This window comes from Crocodylus siamensis, chromosome 1 (assembly GCF_052110815.1).
Source record: "Crocodylus siamensis isolate JL-2025a chromosome 1, ASM5211081v1, whole genome shotgun sequence".
In the NCBI taxonomy this organism is placed as follows: domain Eukaryota; kingdom Metazoa; phylum Chordata; order Crocodylia; family Crocodylidae; genus Crocodylus; species Crocodylus siamensis.
In genome coordinates this window covers 36,403,060-36,425,780 of record NC_143395.1, presented here as the reverse complement: position 1 = coordinate 36,425,780, position 22,721 = coordinate 36,403,060, and the positions used below count along the sequence as shown (strand labels likewise).

The 22,721-nt window shown below is 41.7% G+C and overlaps 1 protein-coding gene across 8 annotated transcripts in view; it reads left to right on the top strand.

The window, feature by feature from the left end:
• ERICH1 (glutamate rich 1) overlaps positions 1–22,721 on the top strand; it is a 184,273-nt gene that overhangs the window by 112,389 nt on the left and 49,163 nt on the right. For all 8 annotated transcript variants that reach the window (XM_090033227.1, XM_090033161.1, XM_090033199.1 and 5 more), the window contains 2 exons: positions 10,917–11,294; positions 13,745–13,939. In XM_090033227.1, the coding sequence (XP_089889353.1) occupies positions 10,917–11,294; positions 13,745–13,939 (573 nt within the window). The remainder of the gene's footprint in view (positions 1–10,916; positions 11,295–13,744; positions 13,940–22,721) is intronic.

Below are 22,721 nucleotides of genomic sequence, written 5' to 3'. Positions count from 1 at the left end.
CTCTTTGAGTTTCAACTCCTTGAGAGAGAACTATCTAGCCAAGCTTGTGTCCTGTTGCACTTTCCATTCTTCTGTTGCAAGGATAGCTTGCTTATGCACCCTTCAGAGAGCCTCCTTAAGTACAGTCAATAACTTGGACTCCTTTTCTCCTCATCTTTGCCTCCCAGGTGATCCTATCTATTAGTTTCCTGAAACTATTAAAGTCTGCTTTCCTGAAGTCCAGTGTCTTTGTTCTGCTGCTCTCCTTCCTTCCTCCCCTTAGGATCTTGAGCTTGATCATTTCATGGTCACTGTCACACAAGTTACCTTCCACCAGGCTGACCTGGACAAGCTCAGCAAATGGGCAGACGAGAACCTCATGGTGTTTAACACCGAAAAATGCAAGGTTCTCCACCTTGGGAGGAAAAACCTGCAGCACCCTTATAGGCTCGGCAGTGCTATGTTGGTTAGCACTACAGAAGAAAAAGACTTGGGGGTCATCATTGACCACAAGATGAACATGAGCCTGCAATGCGATGCTGCGGCTAATAAAGCGACCAAAATGCTGGCTTGCATCCATAGATGCTTCTCGAGCAAATCCCGGGACGTCACTCTCCCCTTGTACTCGGCCTTGGTGAGGCCGCAGCTGGAGTACTGCGTCCAGTTTTGGGCTCCACAATTCAAAAAGGATGTGGAGAAGCTTGAGAGAGTCCAGAGGAGAGCCACGCACATGATCAGAGGTCAGGAAAACAGATCTTACGATGACAGGCTGAGAGCCATGGGACTCTTTAGCCTGGAAAAGCTTAGGCTCAGGGGTGATCTGATGGCCACCTATAAGTTTATCAGGGGTGACCACCAGGATCTGGGGGAACATCTGTTCACCAGAGCGCCCCAAGGGATGACGAGGTCGAATGGTCACAAACTCCTGCAAGACCGTTTCAGGCTGGACATAAGGAAGAATTTCTTTACTGTCCGAGCCCCCAAGGTCTGGAACAGTCTGCCAGCGGAGGTGGTTCAAGCACCTACATTGAACACCTTCAAGAGTAAATTGGATGCTTATCTTGCTGGGATCCTATGACCCCAGCTGACTTCCTGCCCTTTGGGCAGGGGGCTGGACTCGATGATCTCCCGAGGTCCCTTCCAGCCCTAATATCTATGAAATCTATGAAACCTTCACATTCTCAACCGATTCCTCCCTATTTGTGAACAGTAAGTTAAGAGCTTCCCTTCTAACTGGCCTCTCTACCATCTAAATCAAAAAGTTATCCCCAGCACAAACCAGGAGCTTGCTGGGCTGCTTGTGCCCTGCTGTGTTTCCCTCCTTGTAGATGTCCCAATAATTAAATTCCCCCAAGAGAACCAATTTCTATGATTTGGAAGCTTCCATCAGTTGTTTAAAGAAGGCCTTATCCACCTCCTCCTCTTTTTGAGGCATGTAGCAGATGATCATTGTGACATCCCCTGTGCAGTTCTCCTTTCTGACCTTTACCCAGAGGCTTTCAACAGGCCTACCTTCCACTTTATACTGCACCTCCAACATGTGTACATTGCTTTTATATACAGGGCAATACCTCCTATTTTTCACTTCTGCTTATGCTTCCTGAACAAGCTATATCCACCCATGACCATACTTCAGTCATGTGAACTACCCCATGTCTACATAATCCCAATTACATCATCATTCTGTGTTTGTACTAGGATCTCCAATCATTACTGTATAGTCTCAATGTGCTTATAAAGGTCTAGTCTGTATTTTAATCTCACTGAACTCTTAGTCTCAGTAACATCCTGGGTCAATGAGCTGCAAGTTGTTGTATTTCATAGCATCTGGTGAAGTAGGCTATCACCTAAGAAAGCTTACATTTTTCCAAAACAGTCAGTCTGTAAGGTACTATCCCCCTGCCTTCTGTGCAGTGCAGCATAAAATTGTTTACTTCTATTAGCTCAAATTTGCAACTTGTTGTTGAATCCTTCCTTGTTCTTGTGTTATAAAAAATACATGGTCTATTTTCTCTCTTACATTCATTCTTTTTTTTATCAGAGGCTTTCTTATCTTATCTCTGATATAAATAGTCCAAGAATTTTCATTGTCTGGCCATGTCTACATAACTGATTTGTAATACTTCCAAGTAAATCCACAAATACACTGTGCTGCTACCTAAAACATTGAAACCATTTGTGCTGTGCCTAGGCCTAACTAAATAGGACAGCTGAATGATAGTAGCATGCCTTCCCTCACATCAGCTAGCCCACTAGCTCTGTATGGACAAAGCTCCATGGTGTGAGACAGAAGTGACAATTTTCACCTGATCTGACCACAGAAAGCACTTCATAGCTGTGACCAAACACAAGTGCATGTCTGCAGACAGCTTCAAAAATGGCAGATCGGGTGAAAATCTGGGGGATCAGATGAAGATGTTTCAAAAACAAAATATCTGTAACTTGTGTCTGTGCTGCCTGCCAGCCTCCAGCTGTTTTCAAAATGGGAGGGGGGAAAGAAAGTGGAGGTAGTTAGGTCTGGGTTCTTTTCAGCCCCTGCTGAAGGGTGGGGCAGGTGTATTGGAGCCCCCCAAGGTGGAGGGGGGCTCCAATTCATCCACCCCACCCTCCAGAGCCAGCTGGGGAACCCCTAGAATGAGCTCCCTCCTCTTCCTTTCTCTCCTCCCAATCTGTAACAGGGGCAGGCTGGGAGAGAAGAGGGGTCATTGCTATGGGAAACCGGCTGCAGGCTCCCAGCCAGCAAAGTGTTCTCAGTTACAGCGGGAAGCACTCTGCGCCCCATGTTTTTGTATTTAGAAGCATGCCTGGCACACTGCAGTATGCTTGAGACACTACTCTGAAGCTAAATTTACCAAGTAGCTTATCCACATGCACTATAAACTTCTAAATCTGCTGTAGTCTTTTAAAGCTGGGATGACATTACTATATACTGTTTTGCAAGTGTAGAGGGTAACCTTGTTTATACCATGGCTTTATATTCAGAGATGTGGGGCAGAAAATTTTTTAAAACAAAATTTTCTGGAAAATTTTCCAGTGCTTTATTTTTCCATGGGAAATTTTCCATTTCTAAAAATTCATAAAATTTATTCATAATAATGAAGGGATGCCAATACAATATTACGCAAACTTGGTAGTTTCAAAGTTGTGATTAATGTTTTTCAGGTGGATTAACTGTGATTAATTTTTGTTTCACTTTCAGTTCAGCAAACACACAGCAGTGTCTCATATCTTTTCTTGAGTTGGGGAAGTTGGAAGTGTTTGCATAAGATCTCTTAAGTTTTTAGTGCTTTTGGTTTGAAATAGTCATAATCGTGCCTTATCAGAAAAAAAAACTAGTGTTGTGGCATCATTATAGTGAAGTTCAAGCCGCTGAAGGAAGGGAGAAAGTTGGTATATGTAAATATTGTGGGCAGGAGTATGCTAACAACAGAACAAGAATGAAAAAAAATTTAATAAAGTGTATAAACTGTCCTGAAAGAATACAAGCCATATACAGAAATCTAATACAACAAAGTGGTGGAACAACATCATCTGAAAAAAGTCTACTTCAGGAATCCTATGTAAGTAAACAAATTAATATTTTAAACAACACACTGCTTTTCTGCTTGCACTAAGCACCCGAAGTGGCTCAGGCTTAACAATACTTTTTTTTTAATTACATAATAGATAAATAGCTAACTATTTCAAACCAACAGAGTGATACTTCCCTTTGGCTCTGCAGTTCCAGGGCACCTGAGCAACAGGTTGAGCAGCAGTGTTCTTTCTGGCAGGGAGGAGGGAAACAATAGCTCCCTGCCACTTCTCCTTCTGATGGATGAGACCAGACTAGAATAAGCTAAAATAAAAATCTTTTCCCCGTTTTGTTGCAGGAACTTGGTAGATCAAGTGAAATAGTAGATTTGCAAAAAATGGAAATGAAAATGTTGAGCTGCCTGGTCTGGGGGAAGAAGAAGCAGGATCCTTACTTTCAAGATCACTGTCACCAGATGTGCCATCCACGAGTAGCTGTTCAAGACAGTCAAGCTTTGTATCAAGCTTTGTGGACAAAATGTCAAAAGAAGATCAAGAAAAAGCAGATGAGACATTAGCTCGAGTATACCTCTTCCCATAACTGATAATACTGGAAGGAACATTACAAACTAATTCACCCATCATATAAGTTATTGTCATGTTATTGCTTATCACATTCTCTCTTAGAGAGTATGACTGAGTTCAAACAATCATTATTCAGAGGACTGGCCAAGCAGAATCACTGACTCTGATGTCAGATGGATGGACTGATATACAAGGAAATCCTTGATTGAACATTATACTAGCAACACCTGAACCAGTATTTTTGAAAGCAATTGCTACCAAATCTTCTCATCATACAGGTGAATACATAGCCTAATTACTGAGTGAAGAGATTGAAAGTGCAGGCCCCTTCAGGGTACAAGCCCTTGTAAACAACTGATAATGCGAGTAACATGAAAGCTGCATGGCAAATATTAAAGGCAAAGTGTCCTCATTTAATAGTATTTGGCTTTCTTGGTCATGGGTTGAATCTTCTGGCAAAGGACATAGTAAATGTGAATACAATGAAGACAATATTGGCAAACTGCAAAGCGATTGTGAAGGTATTCAACAATCATCATGTTGCTAATCAGACTTTGAAGAAATTACAGAAAGAGAAGCAGGGGAAGGACAATGCCCTTTTATTGCCAGGAGAAACTAGATGGGGCTTGACTACAAAGTGTTTACATAGTTTGCTGCACACAAAGAACTATTTGCAGTGTGCTTCAATAGATGACACAGTATCCCAGATTATTCCTGTGAACATTTGGAAGCAGATTCTCAACAATGATGTGTTCTGGGTCCGAGTTCAAGGAGCATTCAGTTTGTTACTACTGGTTTCAGTGGCTATCAAGAAACTTGAAGGAGGTACACCAAGCCTTTCAAATTTTTCAGAGATATTTAGACAACTGAATGAAAATCTAATTGAGCTTTTGCCACCTTCACCTCTATTCAAAGAAGAAGAAGAAATAAAACAAACATTGTGCCTATCTTCAAGAAAGGGAGGAAAGTAGATCTGTGAAACTACATGCCCATCAGCCTGAACCCTATCCCGGGGAAGATCTTGGAAAAAATTATGGAAAAGAGACCATTCTTGACACACTGCCTGATGGCAACATCCTGAGGGATAGCCAGCTCTGGTTTGCTACAGGTAGGTCTTGCCTAACCACTCTCATCTCCTATGACCAGGTGACATATCACCTGGACAAGGGAGATGAGGTTGACATCATATATCTGGACTTCAGAAAAGCTTTCTGTCTGCTATCCCATGTTCATCTCATAGAAAAACTGGCCAACTGTGGCCTCAGCTACATCACAGTCTGTTAGCTGGGGAATTGCTCTGTGGTCAGACCCAGAGAGTGGTAGTTGACAGAAGTCAATCATCATGGTGTGCCATGACCGGTGGGGTCCCCCAAGGTTCTGCCCATGGGCCTATACTCTTTAACATCTTCATTAATGATGTGGACATTGGTGTCTGAAGCGGACTGGCCAAGTTCACCGATGACACCAAACTTTGGGGTAAAGCGTCCTTACCTGAGGACAGGATGGTGATCCAGGTCAACCTTGACAGGGTTAGAAAATGGGCGGATAAAAACCTGATGGTGTTCAACACAAAAAAATGCAAGGTACTCCACCTTGGGAAGAAAAACCCGCAGCATCCTTGTAGGCTTGGCACTGCTACACTTCCTAGCACCATGGTCGAAAGAGACTTGGGGGTCATGATTGACCACAAGATGAATATGAGCCACCAGTGTGATGTTGCAGCTGGTAAAGCAAGCAAAACTCTGGCTTGCATCCATAGATGCTTCTCTAGCAAATCCCAGGATGTCATCCTCCCACTGTACTCAGCCTTGGTGACGCCGCAGCTGGAGTACTACATCTAATTCTGGGCTCCACAATTTTAAAAAGACGTGGAGAAACTTGACAGAGTCCAGAGAAGAGCCACACACATGATCAGAGGACAGAAAACAGGCCTTATGATGAAAGACTGAGAGCTATGGGATTCTTCAGCCTGGAAGAGTGCAGGCTCAGGGGGGACCTGGTGGCTACCTACAAGTATATAAGGGGTGTACATCAGGATCTGGGGGAACGCCTTTTCACCAGAGCGCCCCAAGGGATGACAAGGTCAAACAGTCACAAACTCCGTCAAGACCATTTTAGGCTGGACATAAGGAAGAACTTCCTTACTGTCTGAGTCCTCAAGGCCTGAAACAGACTGCCGCCAGAGGTGGTGCAAGCACCTACTCTGGACTCCTTTAAGAAAAATTTGGATGTTTATCTTGCTGGGATCCTTTGACCCCAGCTGACTTCCTGGCCCTGGGGCAGGGGGCTGGACTTGATGACCTTCTGAGGTCCCTTCCAGACCTAATGTCTGTGAAATCTGTGAAATGTTTACTAAGAGATCTGAGTTTTGCTCTCATCCAGTTCATCTGGCAGCAAAACTTTTGGATCCTCAACACAGAGGACAGCATTTATCAGAAGATGAATTATCTACTGTCCTCGATACAATTATGAATGTAGCTAAAAATGTCCCCAACTTAGATGAAATAGCCGTGATGACAGACATTGCCGAATACCGTGCGAAAGAAAAACTTTGCAGCAGACACATCATTTTGCAGACAGCAGAGAATATGTCTCCTCTCACATGGTGGAAGAGATACTGTAACACCCAACTGCTGTCCATGTTTGCTATAAGGATCCTAAGCAGTCCACCAACAGCAGTTTCTTGTGAACAGAACTGGAAGGCTTTCAGCTCAATCAAGACAAAAAAGGAATAGACTAACAAATGAATGCACTGCTAAGCTTGTTTCTGTCTCTCAAAATCTCTTGCTTCTAGAGAATCAGTCAGAAGCACAATTTGTGAAGAAGATGCAGTGTGATGAGAAGTTGCCCTTGCCCATAGACTCATTGGTAAAACCATCCTTTAGCGAAAGATAATGTGGTTCAAGTAGTTTTGAATTAGATTTGCCTCAATCTGATTGTGAAATGGAACTAATAAGTGTGAGTGATTCTACAGATAGTGACAGTGAAACTGGAGGTGCCGCAATAACCACAGTGGAAGAGTTAAACTGTTGAAGTAGATGAGTGGACAGCCATGGCATATCGTGCACAGTTCTTTGGGTGTGCTAAAATTGGTGTCAACAGGTTTCAGTGCCTTGGTTTTTTTCTTAAACTTAAACAAACAATGTAAGAGAAGTACATGCTATTGTGTATTGTCTCCATGTTTTTACAAGTACTCCAATAAAAATAATTTCTTTCCACATAAAGCTTTGAATTTGTTTGAATATAACATTTAAACCACATTAAGTGTGCTGTATTCATTTTTTTTCCTAATCAAATATTTCAGTTCAAATACTATTGAGACATAAAATTAACATGGGGGTACATTTTTAGCTTTGTTTACTAAATATAAGTCAAATAAACATGGTAAATCAGATCACATTCTATTTAGGGAATTAGGAAATTTTCCAGAAAACCCACATCTTTGTTTGTAATGTTTTCTCTCTTATTTTCCATCCTGTTTCTTATTCTTTAAGTTTACTTTTTTGGTCACTGATGCACAATGAATACATGTACTAATTGAGCTGTCCACAGTACTACACAGGTCTTTTTCTTGAATTGCTACAGTTCATTTAGGACCTAGTAATAAGCTGTACAAAATATGCCCTCCCATGTGTATTACTTCACATATATTTACATTTTATTTTATCTACTATTGTGGTTAATTGTATTAGTAACCACCACCTATATTATAGTACCTGACAGTGTATTTGATGATTGGCTAGCAGTGAGAACCATTCAATAATCAAGGAAAAATAGGAATCCTGCTTTTCTTTAGGACTTACATTTACAAAATGATATTCAAGTATTGCAGGAGGAAAGTTCAGAAAAGAATCATAATAATTACCAGAGGAAAGCCAAACATAATCAAAAAAACTCTGTAAAACATGGGGCCTGATTCTATTTATATTGGTGTAAATCAGAAGTGACTGAAGTCAGTAGTAATACACCACTGGGAGGACAATATACATAGGAGAAGACTCTATTCCTTCTACCAGGCTCAGGCTGCTTGCTCCAGAATTCTCGTTGTCCTGAGCTACAAAGTATTGGGACACTTCTGGGATTAGACACAGTTGCCTGGATTTCAAGCACAACAGCATGTTGGGGTGTTTGGCAGGTGGCCTAGATGAAAACAGCTTTCATGACCAAGAACTCTGGTTATGCCTACAGATGGGAAAGGAATTTCAGAGAAGAAAAGTTATCTAACTTTACAATAGAATTCACCTAGTCTTACAAAGTTATTCCAGTCAAGTCCAAATTAGATTTAGAAATGCACCGTTATGCTTTGTTTATATTTTCTTCCCCCATTCATCCCTGCTTTCAGCTCTGATATTTTACTCCTCCAGGGTTACACAGACGTTATTTTTCCTACATCCCATATGTCCAAATCCTCCATAAAGATGTTTAGCTCAAATGTCACGCATGTGAAACTCGACAGTTCGGGTACAAAGTAGTTTTCTTGTGTCTTTAACATGCTGCAGTGTTCAATTGCAATACAGCAAATTTATTTTTATACAGCCTCCTTCAATAGAAAATTTCAAAAATTACTTTGTAGTGAGTCATCTGTCAACTGAAGAACTAAAGGTCTTGTAGCAATATTAAAAAAGGAAGTAGCTCAGAGCTGACAGAATTCAAGACAGAAGGGGAAGCACAAATGAAAGAGTTCCCCAACTATTGAGACAATAAAGGTTGGGGGGTTGCAGGGTAATGGGCTAACCAGACAGGTTGTGAATGTCAAAGGCAGGATGAGTGAATCTCAGAGCATTTTGAAAATCAGAGTATGGATGTGATTTGCTGATCCATTACCCCATTGCTTTGCTAGCATATAACCCTTATCTTAAAAGCCATCTTATAAAATAGAGAATTGAGTCCAGTATTGTAAGACTGAGTTCAAAATATGAAAGTAAAAGAAAATAGGAGCTAAGTGACTTTGATTTCTAAAGTAATAAAGTAGAACGGCAGCTGCATTTAGGGCTCCCTGAAGTTTAAGAGCAAGTGATGATTTTTCAGTTAATTAGACAGGAAATGATTATAGGCACAAATAAGGAATTCACTAGCACAGTAAAAGAATCATTTCTGACAATCATCTGTGGGTAATGACAAGCAGGCTTTCATTCTGAGGTGATGTGTGGGAAAGGAGGTAAACTCAAGGTCACAGATGACTTCACAGTTCTGCTTTTGGGTACAGAGATAAGATCTGAATACAGAAGCATAAAAGCTGAGTCAGAGAAAGGTATTTCTTCCCCTTGACATTTAAGCCTTTTGAAGAATTTAGTAGTAAGGAAATTATACTGTAGTCAGAGAATGATAAGATTAACACTGGTAGAGACATCTAAGCTTGTTAGTCAGGGTCCTTCTACTTCAGATGTTTTTCTCAAAGAGGTAATGTTTTCAGGTAGAACTAGTGGTACGGTGTCCCAAAGGGAGAAGAGAAAAAAAAGAGGCAAAGCTAAAGTTCAAATTATGCTCTGGAGGCACAGCCTATAGCATGACATGGAGGGGCTGCAACAACCTTTTGCAAGATCTTCTACATGCTTCCTTCCAGTGCATGGCTAGCTCCTTCTACTGGTATTGAGAGGGACAAGATTTAGGCTCCACCTTCATCTTATGTCTCTTTTGTCACTAGAGCTACTGTGAATGGTATAACCCATATTACCATTTTCACTTGACTCTAAGACAAGTATTTTTCCCCAGTCAGCATGGTGGAACTAAAGCCTCATCTTGAACTTGAGTACTGGCCTGGGGCAGTTCAGCTCCAGCATTGGCCCACACTTGGGGCTGACCGAAGCCAAAGTTGGGCCATTGCCTGTCTGTCCTGGAGCTGAAATGACTTATTTGGCAGGAGAGATGGCATGCAGTCAGGAGAAGCACGGGGCAGATTGTGGGGTAGAGGGGAGGAACCTGCAGCCTTCCCCCTCCACCCTTGCCCCCCCCATGCCTGCTCCCCACCCCCTGTCTCCCTCATCTTCCCCCTCCAACCTGGCCTGACTGGGAACTGCCTTTGCTTCTTTCTGGCCAGGCTGGGTTATGGCTCCTCTGTGTCCAGAAGAGCAGAGATGCAGAATAAGGTGGGGAGGATGGGCAGGGAATGGGTTGGTAGGGTTGGTAGGGAGGAAGGCTGTACGGAGGACGACGGGAGGCGTGGCTTCCGGGAGACGTAGGGGGTGGGGAAAGCAGGCTGCAAGGGGTAGGCACAGGCAGTAGGGGGCAGGCAGAAGTATGGAGGTCAGGCAGCAGTGGGGCATACACCAGAGGGCATGTAGCGAGGGGCGGGCACAAGCACAGTGAGACAAGGGCTAGAGGAACAAGGGTCAGGTGTCCGGCTCCCTTCTCCCTGCCACTGTTTTCTCCACCCCAGCAGTTATTTAAGATGACCTTCCACTAATTAGATTCCACTAATTAGATCCTCTATATATAAAATTGTAACAAATTCAACAAATTTATAATTTTCCATGTATAGAACCTAATTATTGGAGGGCGCATCTTAAATTTGAAATAGCCTTGGATTTGGGTACATGTAATATGATTTATTCCTGTACAGGGCTGTCTCTCACTCTGTAGAACTATATATTATGGCTCTGAACATGCAGGCCACATCTACCAAAAATATGAGGGGCCAGGATGCCATGGAATATAGAATGGAAGAATAATCTGGTTTTAATCTTTTCATGCTCTCAGAATATAGAGTACTAAAAGTTACGCCAAGAAAATGGAGTAAGATTAGCAGCACCTAGACATCCCAAAAGCTGGTCAGTATTAAAGGGATATAAGTGGTTACACAGCCAATTTTATTGACAACTATCATGTCTTTCTCAAATCTGCAGAGGAGGATTATCAAGGACAACCCAAACGAAAGCGCACTCGAAGTAAGAAACAAAAGAACACTTTGCAAAACCCTGGTAATTTATATGGAGAACAAACAGAATTGGAGAAGCATGGGACTCTGTTTCAACATAATTTACAGCTGCAGCAGACAGACAGCCCCAGCATAAGCAAAAACAAAAAAAGGAAAATGAAAAAGAAACGGCAAAAAGAAAAAATGAGAGCAGGTGGCTTACTAACAAAAACCACTTGTGTGGATTTTACATACCAGCCTGACAAAAGCAACAGTGATAAAGGAGTAGACTTTGAAGACATAGATAAAAAAGCAGATGGAATTCTGGACTTCTTGCAAGCAACGAGAGAAATATATTTCACTGACAGTATGTACCATCCTTTCTAATATCTTTTCAATATCATTTACAAGTTGAAATTAGAAGAAAATATTCGTATACTTATTATTTTTATTCAGAACGGGCCAAATCCCATTGATGTCAGTTAAAGTTGCAAGTTCTTAGAGCTCATAACAATCCAATCCCATTTTAAATACCCAGATAAGTACCAGGTATAAACGATATGGCCTTAATATTTTTCCATATCTGTAGAATGCATATACAATCACTTCCTCACTTTCATAAAGCATTTTGTAAACTTTGGATAAAAAGGGCAAAATCATCCATATTTTTCTTCCTTCTGTGAACAAATATCTAGATGAGCTGCTCAGTATCAGAATTCTTTAAATGAGGGCATACATACTGTTGCAATTCATTCTTGCCCTTCAGCCTATGTTCTAGAAATCTTCCTTTTCCCCAGTGCCTGATTCATTTGTAGAACATAGAAAGAGGTAGACTGACTTTCCAACTCACCATTCACCCAGTGGAAATGGGAATTCATGGCAGGAACTATATTTAGAAGGATTTGTTGATCCTGTAGATACGATATAAGAGTGAGGATTTGGGAATCTGTATCCAGTCAAGATACGTAGCACTTAATGAAAAAAGGCACTTAACAATAGACCCTGGTGTCCTCCTGAATTCTAATTCAGGTGACTCAGATCAGATAGATCCCCATTATTTCATCATTCTTTCCTTCCCCCTTGGAGTTCTGTTCTGTGAGGCTTCTGCCACAATAGCACTTCAGGGGTAGCTATGCTTCAGTGATGGGTAAATGATTCTCTATACATAATCTGAAGCAAATTTGGTATCATCTAAAATTAAAAGCGTTACATTGTTGGGACCCAGGACATATCTTTAAAACTAAAACTGTCCTTGTAAAAACTGGGGAAAGTAGTGTAACCTTTCCACAACACACAGCTTTGACTATCTTTGGGGAATCTTAAATAGCTTGCTTGCCTATATGTGTCCATCATAAACCAGAACTGTCAAGAGTCCGTCTCATAACATTCACCTTTAAAATATAGCACAGCGTTGAAAATGACTTTATGGGGTTTTGTATTTATTTTTCTCAATTTTCAACCTAAATAGCAAAATTTATGGTAAAAAGATCTCCACTCTGTCAAATCTACATGTGAAGTCTGTTATCTGACAGTCAAGTTTTTCTGGTTCATTGTAATTCTGTCAGTAATAAAAATGTTGCCATTTGCATGTTTGATTAAATATTGTTCTCACTTACATTAAACTTACATTAATATAAATCCAAGGTAGTTCTCCCAGCTTGTGGAGTTACCCTAGGCTTACAACCACTTAACTGGGAAAAGTGTTTTATTAATATTTAGTTGCTTATATCTGAGCCAGAATGAAAACCTGCTCACTTTCCCATAACTGTCTTGGCCATACAGTTCTATCAAAAAGTATTCAGATTGCTAGTTTTTAAAGAAGCCAAGTACAAGTGTCTACCAGTGATCAACAGATTGATCAGAACTCCAGATTTGCATAGCAGAAAGTTAAAGTCAATATTGACCTGGATATTCATAGAAGAGAAATTTTCAAGCAAAAGAAAAGCCATCTGGTAGATTTGATGTTACCTCCACAGATCAGTCCATGACAAATTTCTCTATTAGATAAACCATATGTAGATCCAACATTTGCTGTTTGCCTTTATAATATACTTCCTAGCTGAATTACCTAAACCCCACCACCCTTGTTTTTACATAAAATTGGAAGCCACCACTTTCATTAGCTTCAGCTAATGGCATAACATTGCATTATGCCTTTCTATTTGTGTCTTAGCTTTACTGAAAATAATCTAGTCATCACTGGATTTGACCCATTTAAAAATGTAACTTTAAAGTTAGCCCAAGTTAAAGGTGTTGATGGGGAGAGACCATTCAAAGACTGGGGAAATGAGTACAGGTATCAGCATAGTTTCCTTTCCAGTTCATGTTCATTCAATTAATAAATATTAAAATTCAGTAACAGGATAATCATGTGTCTCCCAAAGTGCTGAGCTGCAGATCTTTTCTACTTCTTTCCCTTTTCTCAGTTTGCATTCCTATCTTTAATAATTATAACAACCAGTTGACACACTAACTGAAAAGAGATTCGTGGCAGTCGTCGGTAGACTTTTGTCTCTGGCTGGACAAGCCACATGGGGCTTCTGCCCCAAATCACGTGAAATAAGTCCCCTTTGGGGATCATCCTTAATAGTCCAACTTTCATCATCTTCACTATTTAGATTCAGTATCTTCTTACCAACTTTGTTTTATTATCTAGGAATAGGAAAAACAGGCTGATCTTCAGTACATTATGGCACTGTTTTTTAGAGTGTATAAATATAAAGGAAGGTAATGTATTAAAAAAGCAAGTGTAATTATAAATATTCAGTAAACCTGAAGAACATTCTCAATTGTATTCGGATTGCTTGTTTTCTTTAGCTAAATCAAAACATACAGATTCAGATGTGAGTCCAGCAACCATCGAAGAGATTTTACAACACCTTGAATCTCGCAGTATGGCTTCCTCAGATGTGATGCTTCTACATCAAATGAAATCCCTTGTACTTTTGCAAGATATTGAGAGATTGAAAGGTGCTTTGGAACAAATCCAAGAACATTCAGTGATGCCTCCTGGTAGGTACCATTCACTCATCACACTGCTGATGTTCTCATTGTGGATGAAGATTCAGATTTGTCACTGATTTTTATAGATTAAATAAACTAACTAAATAATTATGTAATGGGGAAAGCATGATTTTCATCAAACTGTGAAAACAGCATTCTTTATATAGTAGCCATTCATTTTCTTCTGTTACGATCATTACAGAAACTTTTCAAATAAAAATAAATATATGCAGTAGACAGGCTGGTTCCGGTTATTAAGAAGTAATCAATAATTCCTTAAATTGTAACTATTATATTTCAACTGTGGTATTTTTAAACACAATTTCCTTTATAGATTTTTCTCATGTAATTCAGAAAAATATCACTGTAATGAACTTGTTAACCCAGAAGGTTTTTTGCACATCCATTTTAGGATTAATTTCTAATACATGGGCACCAGTATCCTATTATATATCCTCATTCATTTTTTAGTCAGCTGCCTGGCTGCTTTAAATATATAACAAATATAGATGGGGCACAGTAAAATTAAAGTTTGATTTACCATTTAGCACCGTGTAAATGCCAATTTTATGGTGCATGCAACCAAAAAATATTGTCCAGGAGAAATTGCTGATGAAACAAATAAAAAATGTTTTACAATGTATATTTAAATGAACAGTTTATAAAACAAAAAGGAAGGCTGTCACTCCAGACCTGATTTTACCCCCCAGACCTGGTTATGACTCAATTTATACTTATTTTACTTAATTACAACTCCTAATACTTTAGTAGAATTATTTCTAGTGTAGACATGTAATAATATTAAAATTGGTTTGAGATCAGACTTAGACCCACAGAATATAAAATACTTAAATCTCCTGCTTCCCAGCAAAGTGCATTAACCACCAGGACAGAGGCCATATATTGCCCAGATCCCTCTCCAGCCCTTGCTGTGAAGCTGACACTGCAGTTTGCATTTAATATTAATTGAGTCAAATGGATAAACAGCACTACAGAACTTTCTGCCAGTTGGGAACTGGGGCCCAGGGCTATTGAGCTAAAAGATGGGAGGGTCCTCCTCATCGTCTGTTTGACTTCCGGCAGGCGCACGATTAGAGTGAACCTGTTGTGCCATGGGGGGAACCGACTCTCAAGCTGTGCATAAATGCCAAAAACTTCAGTTACCCAGATGTATAGGTACCAGTTAGGTACAGAAAGTGAAATAGGATCTGGCCTTAAATTTTCTGCTCCCTTTTGTCTTTGTTTCATAGGCCAGACTTGTTGAACAGAATCAGAGAAAAGCTAGAGAAAATAATTTGTAAAAGGAAAAAATAGCATTCAGGGCAAAAATCCATATCAGTTAATTTGGCGGCTTTACTAAGGAACTGCAGCACATATAGACTGGAGCTAGGTAATAGAATCATAGAAAATTAGGGTTGGAAGGAACCTCAGGAGGTCATATAGTCCAACCCCCTGCTCAAATCAGGACCATCCCCAACTAGATTATCCCAGCCAGGTTTGTCTAGCCAGGTTTTGAAAACCTCCAATGATGTAGCTTCCATCACCTTTCTGGGTAACCTGTTCCAGTGTTTTACTACCCTCATAGTGAGAAAATTCTTCCTAATATCTAACCTAAACTTCCCTTGCTATAACTTGAGACAATTACTCCTTGTTCTGTCATGTGCCACCACTTAGAATAGTCTAGCTCCATAGTCTTTCAAATCCCCCTTCAGGTAGTTGGAGACTGCTATTAAGTCCCCTTTCACTCTCCTCTTCTCTGTACTCAGTAAGCCCAGTTCCCTCAGTCTTTCCTCATAAGTCATGTGCCCCAGCCCCTTTACCATTTTCATTGCCCTCCACTGGACTTTCTCCAATTTGTCTCTATCCTTTCTGTAGTGGGGGGACCAAAACTGAACACAGTGCTCCAGATGTGGCCTCACCAGTGCTGAATAGAGGGGAATAAGTACTTTCCTTGACCTACTGGCAACACACCTACCAATGCAGGTCCTAGCAGTATGAGCCAAAGAAACACAATTAAGCACCTAAATTCTTTATATAGGTCAGAGAGGAGAGTTAGGCCCTCAGAAGGGCAATTCTGAGAGCCTTTACAATTTGGAGAGCCACTTAGAGCTGATTAATAAGAAACAGTTATCGGAACCACTAATTAGGAAGCACTAATAGGAAATGCAAGTCCAAACTATCACCCCTGTCTGGCTGTTAGGTATGTCTGTCCACTCAGGATCCAGAGTTCTCAGTTCTATTTTGAGTGCAACAGCAGCAGTAGTAGTGGTATCTACCTTTTGCATCATCGGCAGTAGTCCCTTAATATGAGGATGCAAGTCTTCCAGTAAATAAGGAACTCATCTGTGAGTGTCAGTAACTGAGGAGACTGATCTGAAATCTGCATGTTTGATTGTAGATGTGGCAAATAGTTTCAGGGGAAAGGAGTAGATCCTAGTGATATTGGGTCACAACTCTTTCACTTTGTATATCTTATCTATTTACCTCTATAGTGGGGCAAGTTTTTTTAAAATAATTGATGCCTTTTTGTATCTCCTGGCACTGTAGTGCTTGAGCCTCCCAAGTATTAATGTTAAAATTCCATTTCTTCTGTTGGCCTTTGAGGTGTCCTTAAATCTCTTCTTTTGCCCACCTATAGAGCGTTCAAGTGACCATTGATGAGTTGGGAGAATAAGACCTGTTTTGGGACCCTATAGTCATATATCCTTATGACATGTGCTATCTGATGCAGCTGAGGCCATCTAAGCTTGGCGTCAATACTGATGGTGTTAGCTTGAGCCAGAATTCTGGAGTTTGTTTTTCAGTACTTCCAACTGATATGGAAGACTTTCTGAAAACATTGCTGATGGTAACATTTCAAGGCTTTCAGGTGTTTCTGATATGTCATCAAAGTTTCACACCATTGCAACAGAGTAGTGATGACAACATCCAGGTAGACAAGAAGTTGATTTGTGTCCTGATATCATAAAGACATGATTTTGGTGATGTCCAAAGGCAGCACTGGCCAACGTAAGCAAGAGGAGAGCCTGGATTTCTGAATTTGTTAGTAATCTGATCTATTCTAACTTTTCTCAATACCAAGTAAATATTGTTGTTTACATTCACTTTTTAGGGAATGGTGGGTACCCATCAGGACTCAGTCCCAAGACCCCGACCTAGGGGCTCAGGGACAAAACTCCAATTCAGTCCTCCATCAAGCCACAGCTCACAAACAAAAGTGAAGTGATAGGCTAAGGGGATTCACTGGAAAAAGGCCTACTGCTGGCTCATGATTGGCCCATGCTTCCAGTTGCTGATTGGATCCTCACACCTATATAAGCAACTTTCCTGTTTCCTGTGGCAGTTATCTGAACAATGACAAGGCTCCTGCCACCTTCAGACCATCCTGCTGTCTTCCTGCTCCTGTATCCTGATCCCTAGATCTGGCTACTTGTTGCTGACCCAGCTCAATACTTTGACCTCCGCCTTGTGACTCAGATTCTTTGGCGCTTGGCCCCCCCAAGTACCTGACCCAGCTTGCTCCTTGATCTTGTTCTGCCTAGCATTTTAACCTTGATTCAAACTCTGATCCTCTGGCTTTGACCCAGCTACCTCTTGGACCTCTGGCTATTGGCTCACACTAGCAACAGTCAGACCGCCTATGGCTAGGTGCATGACTATACCCATGAAGGAGAAATGGTCAACATTCCTTAAGGATTGTCCTTAATTGTAATAAATGGAAGTGTAGTTGGTTGGCTTGGTTTGCCAGAAAGTTACAGTGAATCATTCCATTTCACTTGGCTCACAGAAGCAGTCAAGAATGACTTGGAGCGCTTCAGTTGAGTGGCCACACACAAAACAGTTGTCAGCCTATTGAAGATCAGTAACGGAAGTGTTGGTTATCTTGAATTTGGAACATAACAACTTGAGGTTACCGAGACTCCTGTCCACGTGATACTGGATACTGACTCCAGATAGAAGTCTATCAGCAATGAGATTCAGAATAGCTGCAATATACATGTGGGAAAAAATGTTGGTGCAATTATGCATCCTTGCTTGACACAAGTTCTAAGAGTGAAGGGGTCTGCTTCTGAGCCATTGCTTAGGATGGTCACAGTCATATCATTGTGAAGACATTCCTGTTGATTGAATCAAAGGCATTCATCAGGTCAGTGAAGACCATGTGAAGATCTTGGTATTGCTTACAGGCACTTCTCCTGAAGCTGTTTAACAACAAAGAACATATATATTGTCTCTCTGAGTGGTCTGAAGCCACACTGGCATTTGAGTAGAATGTCCTCAGAAAGGAAAGTGAATTTACTGAGGAGAGTGTGGGTGAGAATCTTCCCAGCTATGGACAGGAGTGCAATACCATGATAAATACTACAGTCTTGAATATGGCAATGATTCTGGCATCTCTCAAGTTACTGGGAATTTGTTCGTGTTTACTATTTTTTCCAGTGCCCTGACTAGTAGACTGTAGTGTCCAGTTCCTCTTGCTTGTTGTTCTTCTTTTCCCATGGATCTTTTATTCTTGGGTACAGTTGGACCACTTTCCAAAGCAGGCACTATATTTGGCCTTTTCCAGTCATCTGGAACTGGAAAAGGACACATAGTGCCCATCTTTAAGAAAGGGGAAAAGGAGGATCTAGGGCACTACAGAACAGTCAGCCTCACCTCAGTCACTGGAAAAATCATGGAGCAGGTCCTCAAGGAATCCATTTCTAAACACTTGGAGAAAATGGTTAGAAATAGTCAGCATGAATTTACCAAGGGCAAGTCATGCCTGAACAACTTGATTGCCTTCTATGATGAGATGACTGGCTCTGTGGATGTGAGGAGAGCAGTGGACATGATATAGCTTGACTTTAACAAGTCTTTTGATAGTCTCCCACAACATTCTCACAAACAAGCTAAGAAGGTATGGGCCGGATGAATGGACTGTAAGACTGGACAGAAAACTGGCTGGACCATTGGACTCAAAGTCAAAGGCTCAATGTCCAGTGGCTGCCAGTATCAAATAGATTGCCCCAGGGGTTGGTCTTAGGGCTGGTTTGTTCAATAACTTCATCAATAACTTGGAAGATGGATAGAGTGCACCCTCAGCAAGTCTGTGGATGACACAAAGCTGGGTGGAGCAGTAGATGTGCTAGAGCGTAGGGCTAGGATTCAGAATGACCTAGACAAAATGGAAGACTGAATCAAAAGAAATCTCGTTAAGTTTAATAAGGACAAGTGAAAAGTCCTACACTTAGAAAGGAACAATCCTGTGCTCCTGTCCAGACTGGGAGGTGACTGGCTAAGCAGCAGCTCTGTAGAAAAGGACCTGGGAGTTACAGTGGAGAATAAGATGAATATGAGCCAAAGGTGTGCCCTTGTTGCAAGAAGGCAATTGGGTTACATTTGTATGAATGTCAACAGCAGATTGTGATGGGGCAAGCTCAGGGCCGGGACTCTTGCCGGCCCACCCACTTGTCTCTATGGGGCAGTCCGCCCAGTCTCGCCTGCCATGACTTTGCTATTCCCATAAACTGGTGGTATAATGTGGGAGGCCGCCCATTCTTAGACCCCAGGGGGCGCTATCTTCAGCTCTGAATCTTCCCTACACCGCAGCCCATGCCTCACAGATGGCATCCACATGATCTCATAACCTACACCATGACTGGTGCTCCAGGTTCTCACAGGAACTTTCACTCCCTCCCTGGAGCAGCAGGTCATTGTGCTTAACCTAGATCTTTCTTGCAACCCACTCTCAGCCTCCTGGCAGTGGAGGACTTTCCAGGGTCAGGACTCACGCGTAACTCTCTGGTTGAGCCCCCTACTTGGACGCTGGCCCAACTATGGCCTCAGGCATCCACGACCATGCCTTGGCCTCTTACCCACATGTGGGGTTCCTACTATGCCCTCTCTAGGACTTGTACACTACCCTGGGGTCTTCTCCTCTTCATGATCAACTACTCTCGGGGCTGGCTCTTGCATTGTCCTTCAGGCTTACTCCCAGTTCAGCCCTACTCAGTGTGCCCATGGGGCTGCCCTTCAGGCCTACTCCCATTCAGCCCTACTCTGTGTGGGGCCACACTCTACACTCCCCACACTACCCCCTCTGGGGTCTCCAGGCTCTCACATCCCTGCTGGGCTCAGGTAGCACTCCACGTGTCGTGCCTGACCCCACTACTCCCACAACTGCCTCCAAAGCCCACTCGAAGATGGAGCCTGGAGTTAAGGCGCCCCTCCTCACCTTTCACTGGAGAGGTAACTGGTTTGGCATTTCCTGGGGGCTCCCGCACCACCAGGAGTCCCACCAAGCCACCCTTCCCCGGCAGGGTGCAGTTTTAGGTCATAGCCAGGACCAAGAGCCTCTTGCTCTTACCTTCAAGATTTTCCTGCTGCAGCTCAGCCAGGCAGTGTTTCTGCCTGAGCTGGCAGCAGCAAACTGCAGCCTTTATATCATTTGTTCTCAAAATGGCTGCTGCCATCAGGCACCCAGTAGCTGCCTGACTCTGCCCTTAAAGTCAGGTACCCAAAGGTGCTCTGCCATACACATGTAGAGAAGTGATTATTCCCCTCTATTCAGAACTGGTGAGGCCACATCTGGAATACAGTGTCCAGTTTTGGGCCCCTTTCTACAGAAAGATTGGAGCAATTGGAGACAGTCTAGTGGTGAACAAGTAAATAGTTGGAGGACTGGAGAACATGACTCATGAGGAGAGACTGAGGGAACTGGGGTTAGTTAGTCTGGAGAAGAAATGACAGATAGGATTTAATAACAGCCTTCAACTACCTGAAGGATGTTTCCAAAGAGGATGGAGCTAGACTGTTCTCAGTGGTGGCAGATGACAGAACACGAAGCAATGGTCTCAGTTTGCAGCAAGGGAAGTTTAGGTTAGATATTAGTAACACCTTTTGCTTGAGGAGAGGGTAGTAACACACTGGAACAGGCTACCCAGAGATGTCATGGAATCTCCCTCCTTATCAGTTTGTAAGACCCGAGTAGACAAAGCCTTGGTTGGGATGATCTAGCTGGGGGTGGGGAAGAAAAAGATGCAAACTTTAATCCATTCAGATGGAGAATTCAGATCCTCCATTTTTTGAGTGCTGTAGCCAGTAAGCATTATGCAAAAATTACTCAAATTGGATTGCTTATGAGAATGGAGGGAAGCCAATGCTTAACACCTGAGGAACACTGTAGTCCAGACATAGGCACATGTTGTGGTTTCTGGTCAGTAGAATGGTGGTGTTCTAAATCACATTCTGGATCTGAGGTGCCTAAAAATTTGCCTAGGTACCACTTAGGTGCCTAGTTGATCAACCTGGGTCAGGCATTTTATTAATGTATTTAATGCATATGCATTTTCCCTTCATAAAGACTGAAAGTAATTTATAAAAAAATTATGACCCTGTTGATACTACTTTAGCATGTTTGTTCTGTCAGGAGATTTGTCCACATTTCTTATATCACTCCTTACTCAGTCCTGCTCAGAGTTGTACTGGGTTTCATGGGACACAGTAGACTTTCAGGTCCCCAAGTATACTAATGTAAGCAAAAGTAGAGCCTGGATTTCTGAATTAGTTGGAAGTCTGATCTATTCTAGCTTTGCTCAATAGCAGTAACATTAGGTTTTTAGTTGTGTTTTTATTTCTGCATATTTTGATGACTAATATTTTGTCTTTTGCAGCCCTAGAAACCTCAGATTTAATGCACAATAGACAGCTGATAAAAGCAGGAAGCCTTCCTTATACCTATTGAAAAAGCTTGCTGCCTCAGCACACTCCAGCTGCTCCTTATAAAAACTCAGTTTAGGGCTGTTCATGAAGATAAGAATGTACAGTACGTCACAGCAATCCCAATTTTTCCCAAACATGATATCTAAATTCCATCAGAACTAATCCATATGATTCTCTTTGCTTTGTTTCTGTATTGTCTGTTTTTACTGGAACATGATGCCCTAGAAGTAAAGGTCATCCTGATGAATGTGATGAAACAAAGACAATTTTGATTAATATTAGCAGGGAACCTTACTTCTACAAAGCAAACCAATTTTATTTCCTGTGCTTCAAGAAGCAGTGTGTTAACCCTTTTCCCTATGGTTATGATTCAATGTCAGATGCCAGTGTCAAAGGGATAATAATTTGCGTAGATATTTTTTTCGCAGAGGATGAAGTGGAAAGTAATGGTAAGGAATGATTAATGGTCTTTATGAAGATTCTCCCCTTATATATAAAATGTACACCTTCCTCATCTGTAAACTTCATTGTGATATATTATTTAAAAAATACTTCTTCAAAACCACTCAACTAGAATTCCCTTCGCACCTCCCAATACATTAATAACAATCAGAAATACTGTTAAGCAGGCAGAAGGAAGAAACAAAGAAAAATAAATTACTTTTTATTTAGAATTTACATTATCCCTTTTGTTGCAAGGTAGATATCAGTAAGAGGAAAACTAAAATAAACCCCAGGTTTGTTAGATGAAGACCCATCAATGAGAAAAATTATAGTGCCAATTAGACATATGGTAATTACTTAAAGGTGTCATTGTCTGCATCCAGATGAGCACAGCTGTGCAGTATGTGGTGCTGCAGACACATTTGCAGCACCACATACCGCACTTCCAGCGGGTCTCCACACTGCAAGGGAGCGGGGGGGGTTGACCCTTGGATATTCCCAAAAAAAGTGGAGCAGTGCACATGGGAGCAGTGCATGCTGTTCAAAACTGGAGCCTGGCCAGCTGGAGCTAGCGGCAGCACAAGGTGTGCCACTGCTAGTCGCCCCTGGGGAACCAAAAGTCCATGCTCATGTGGATGCGGCC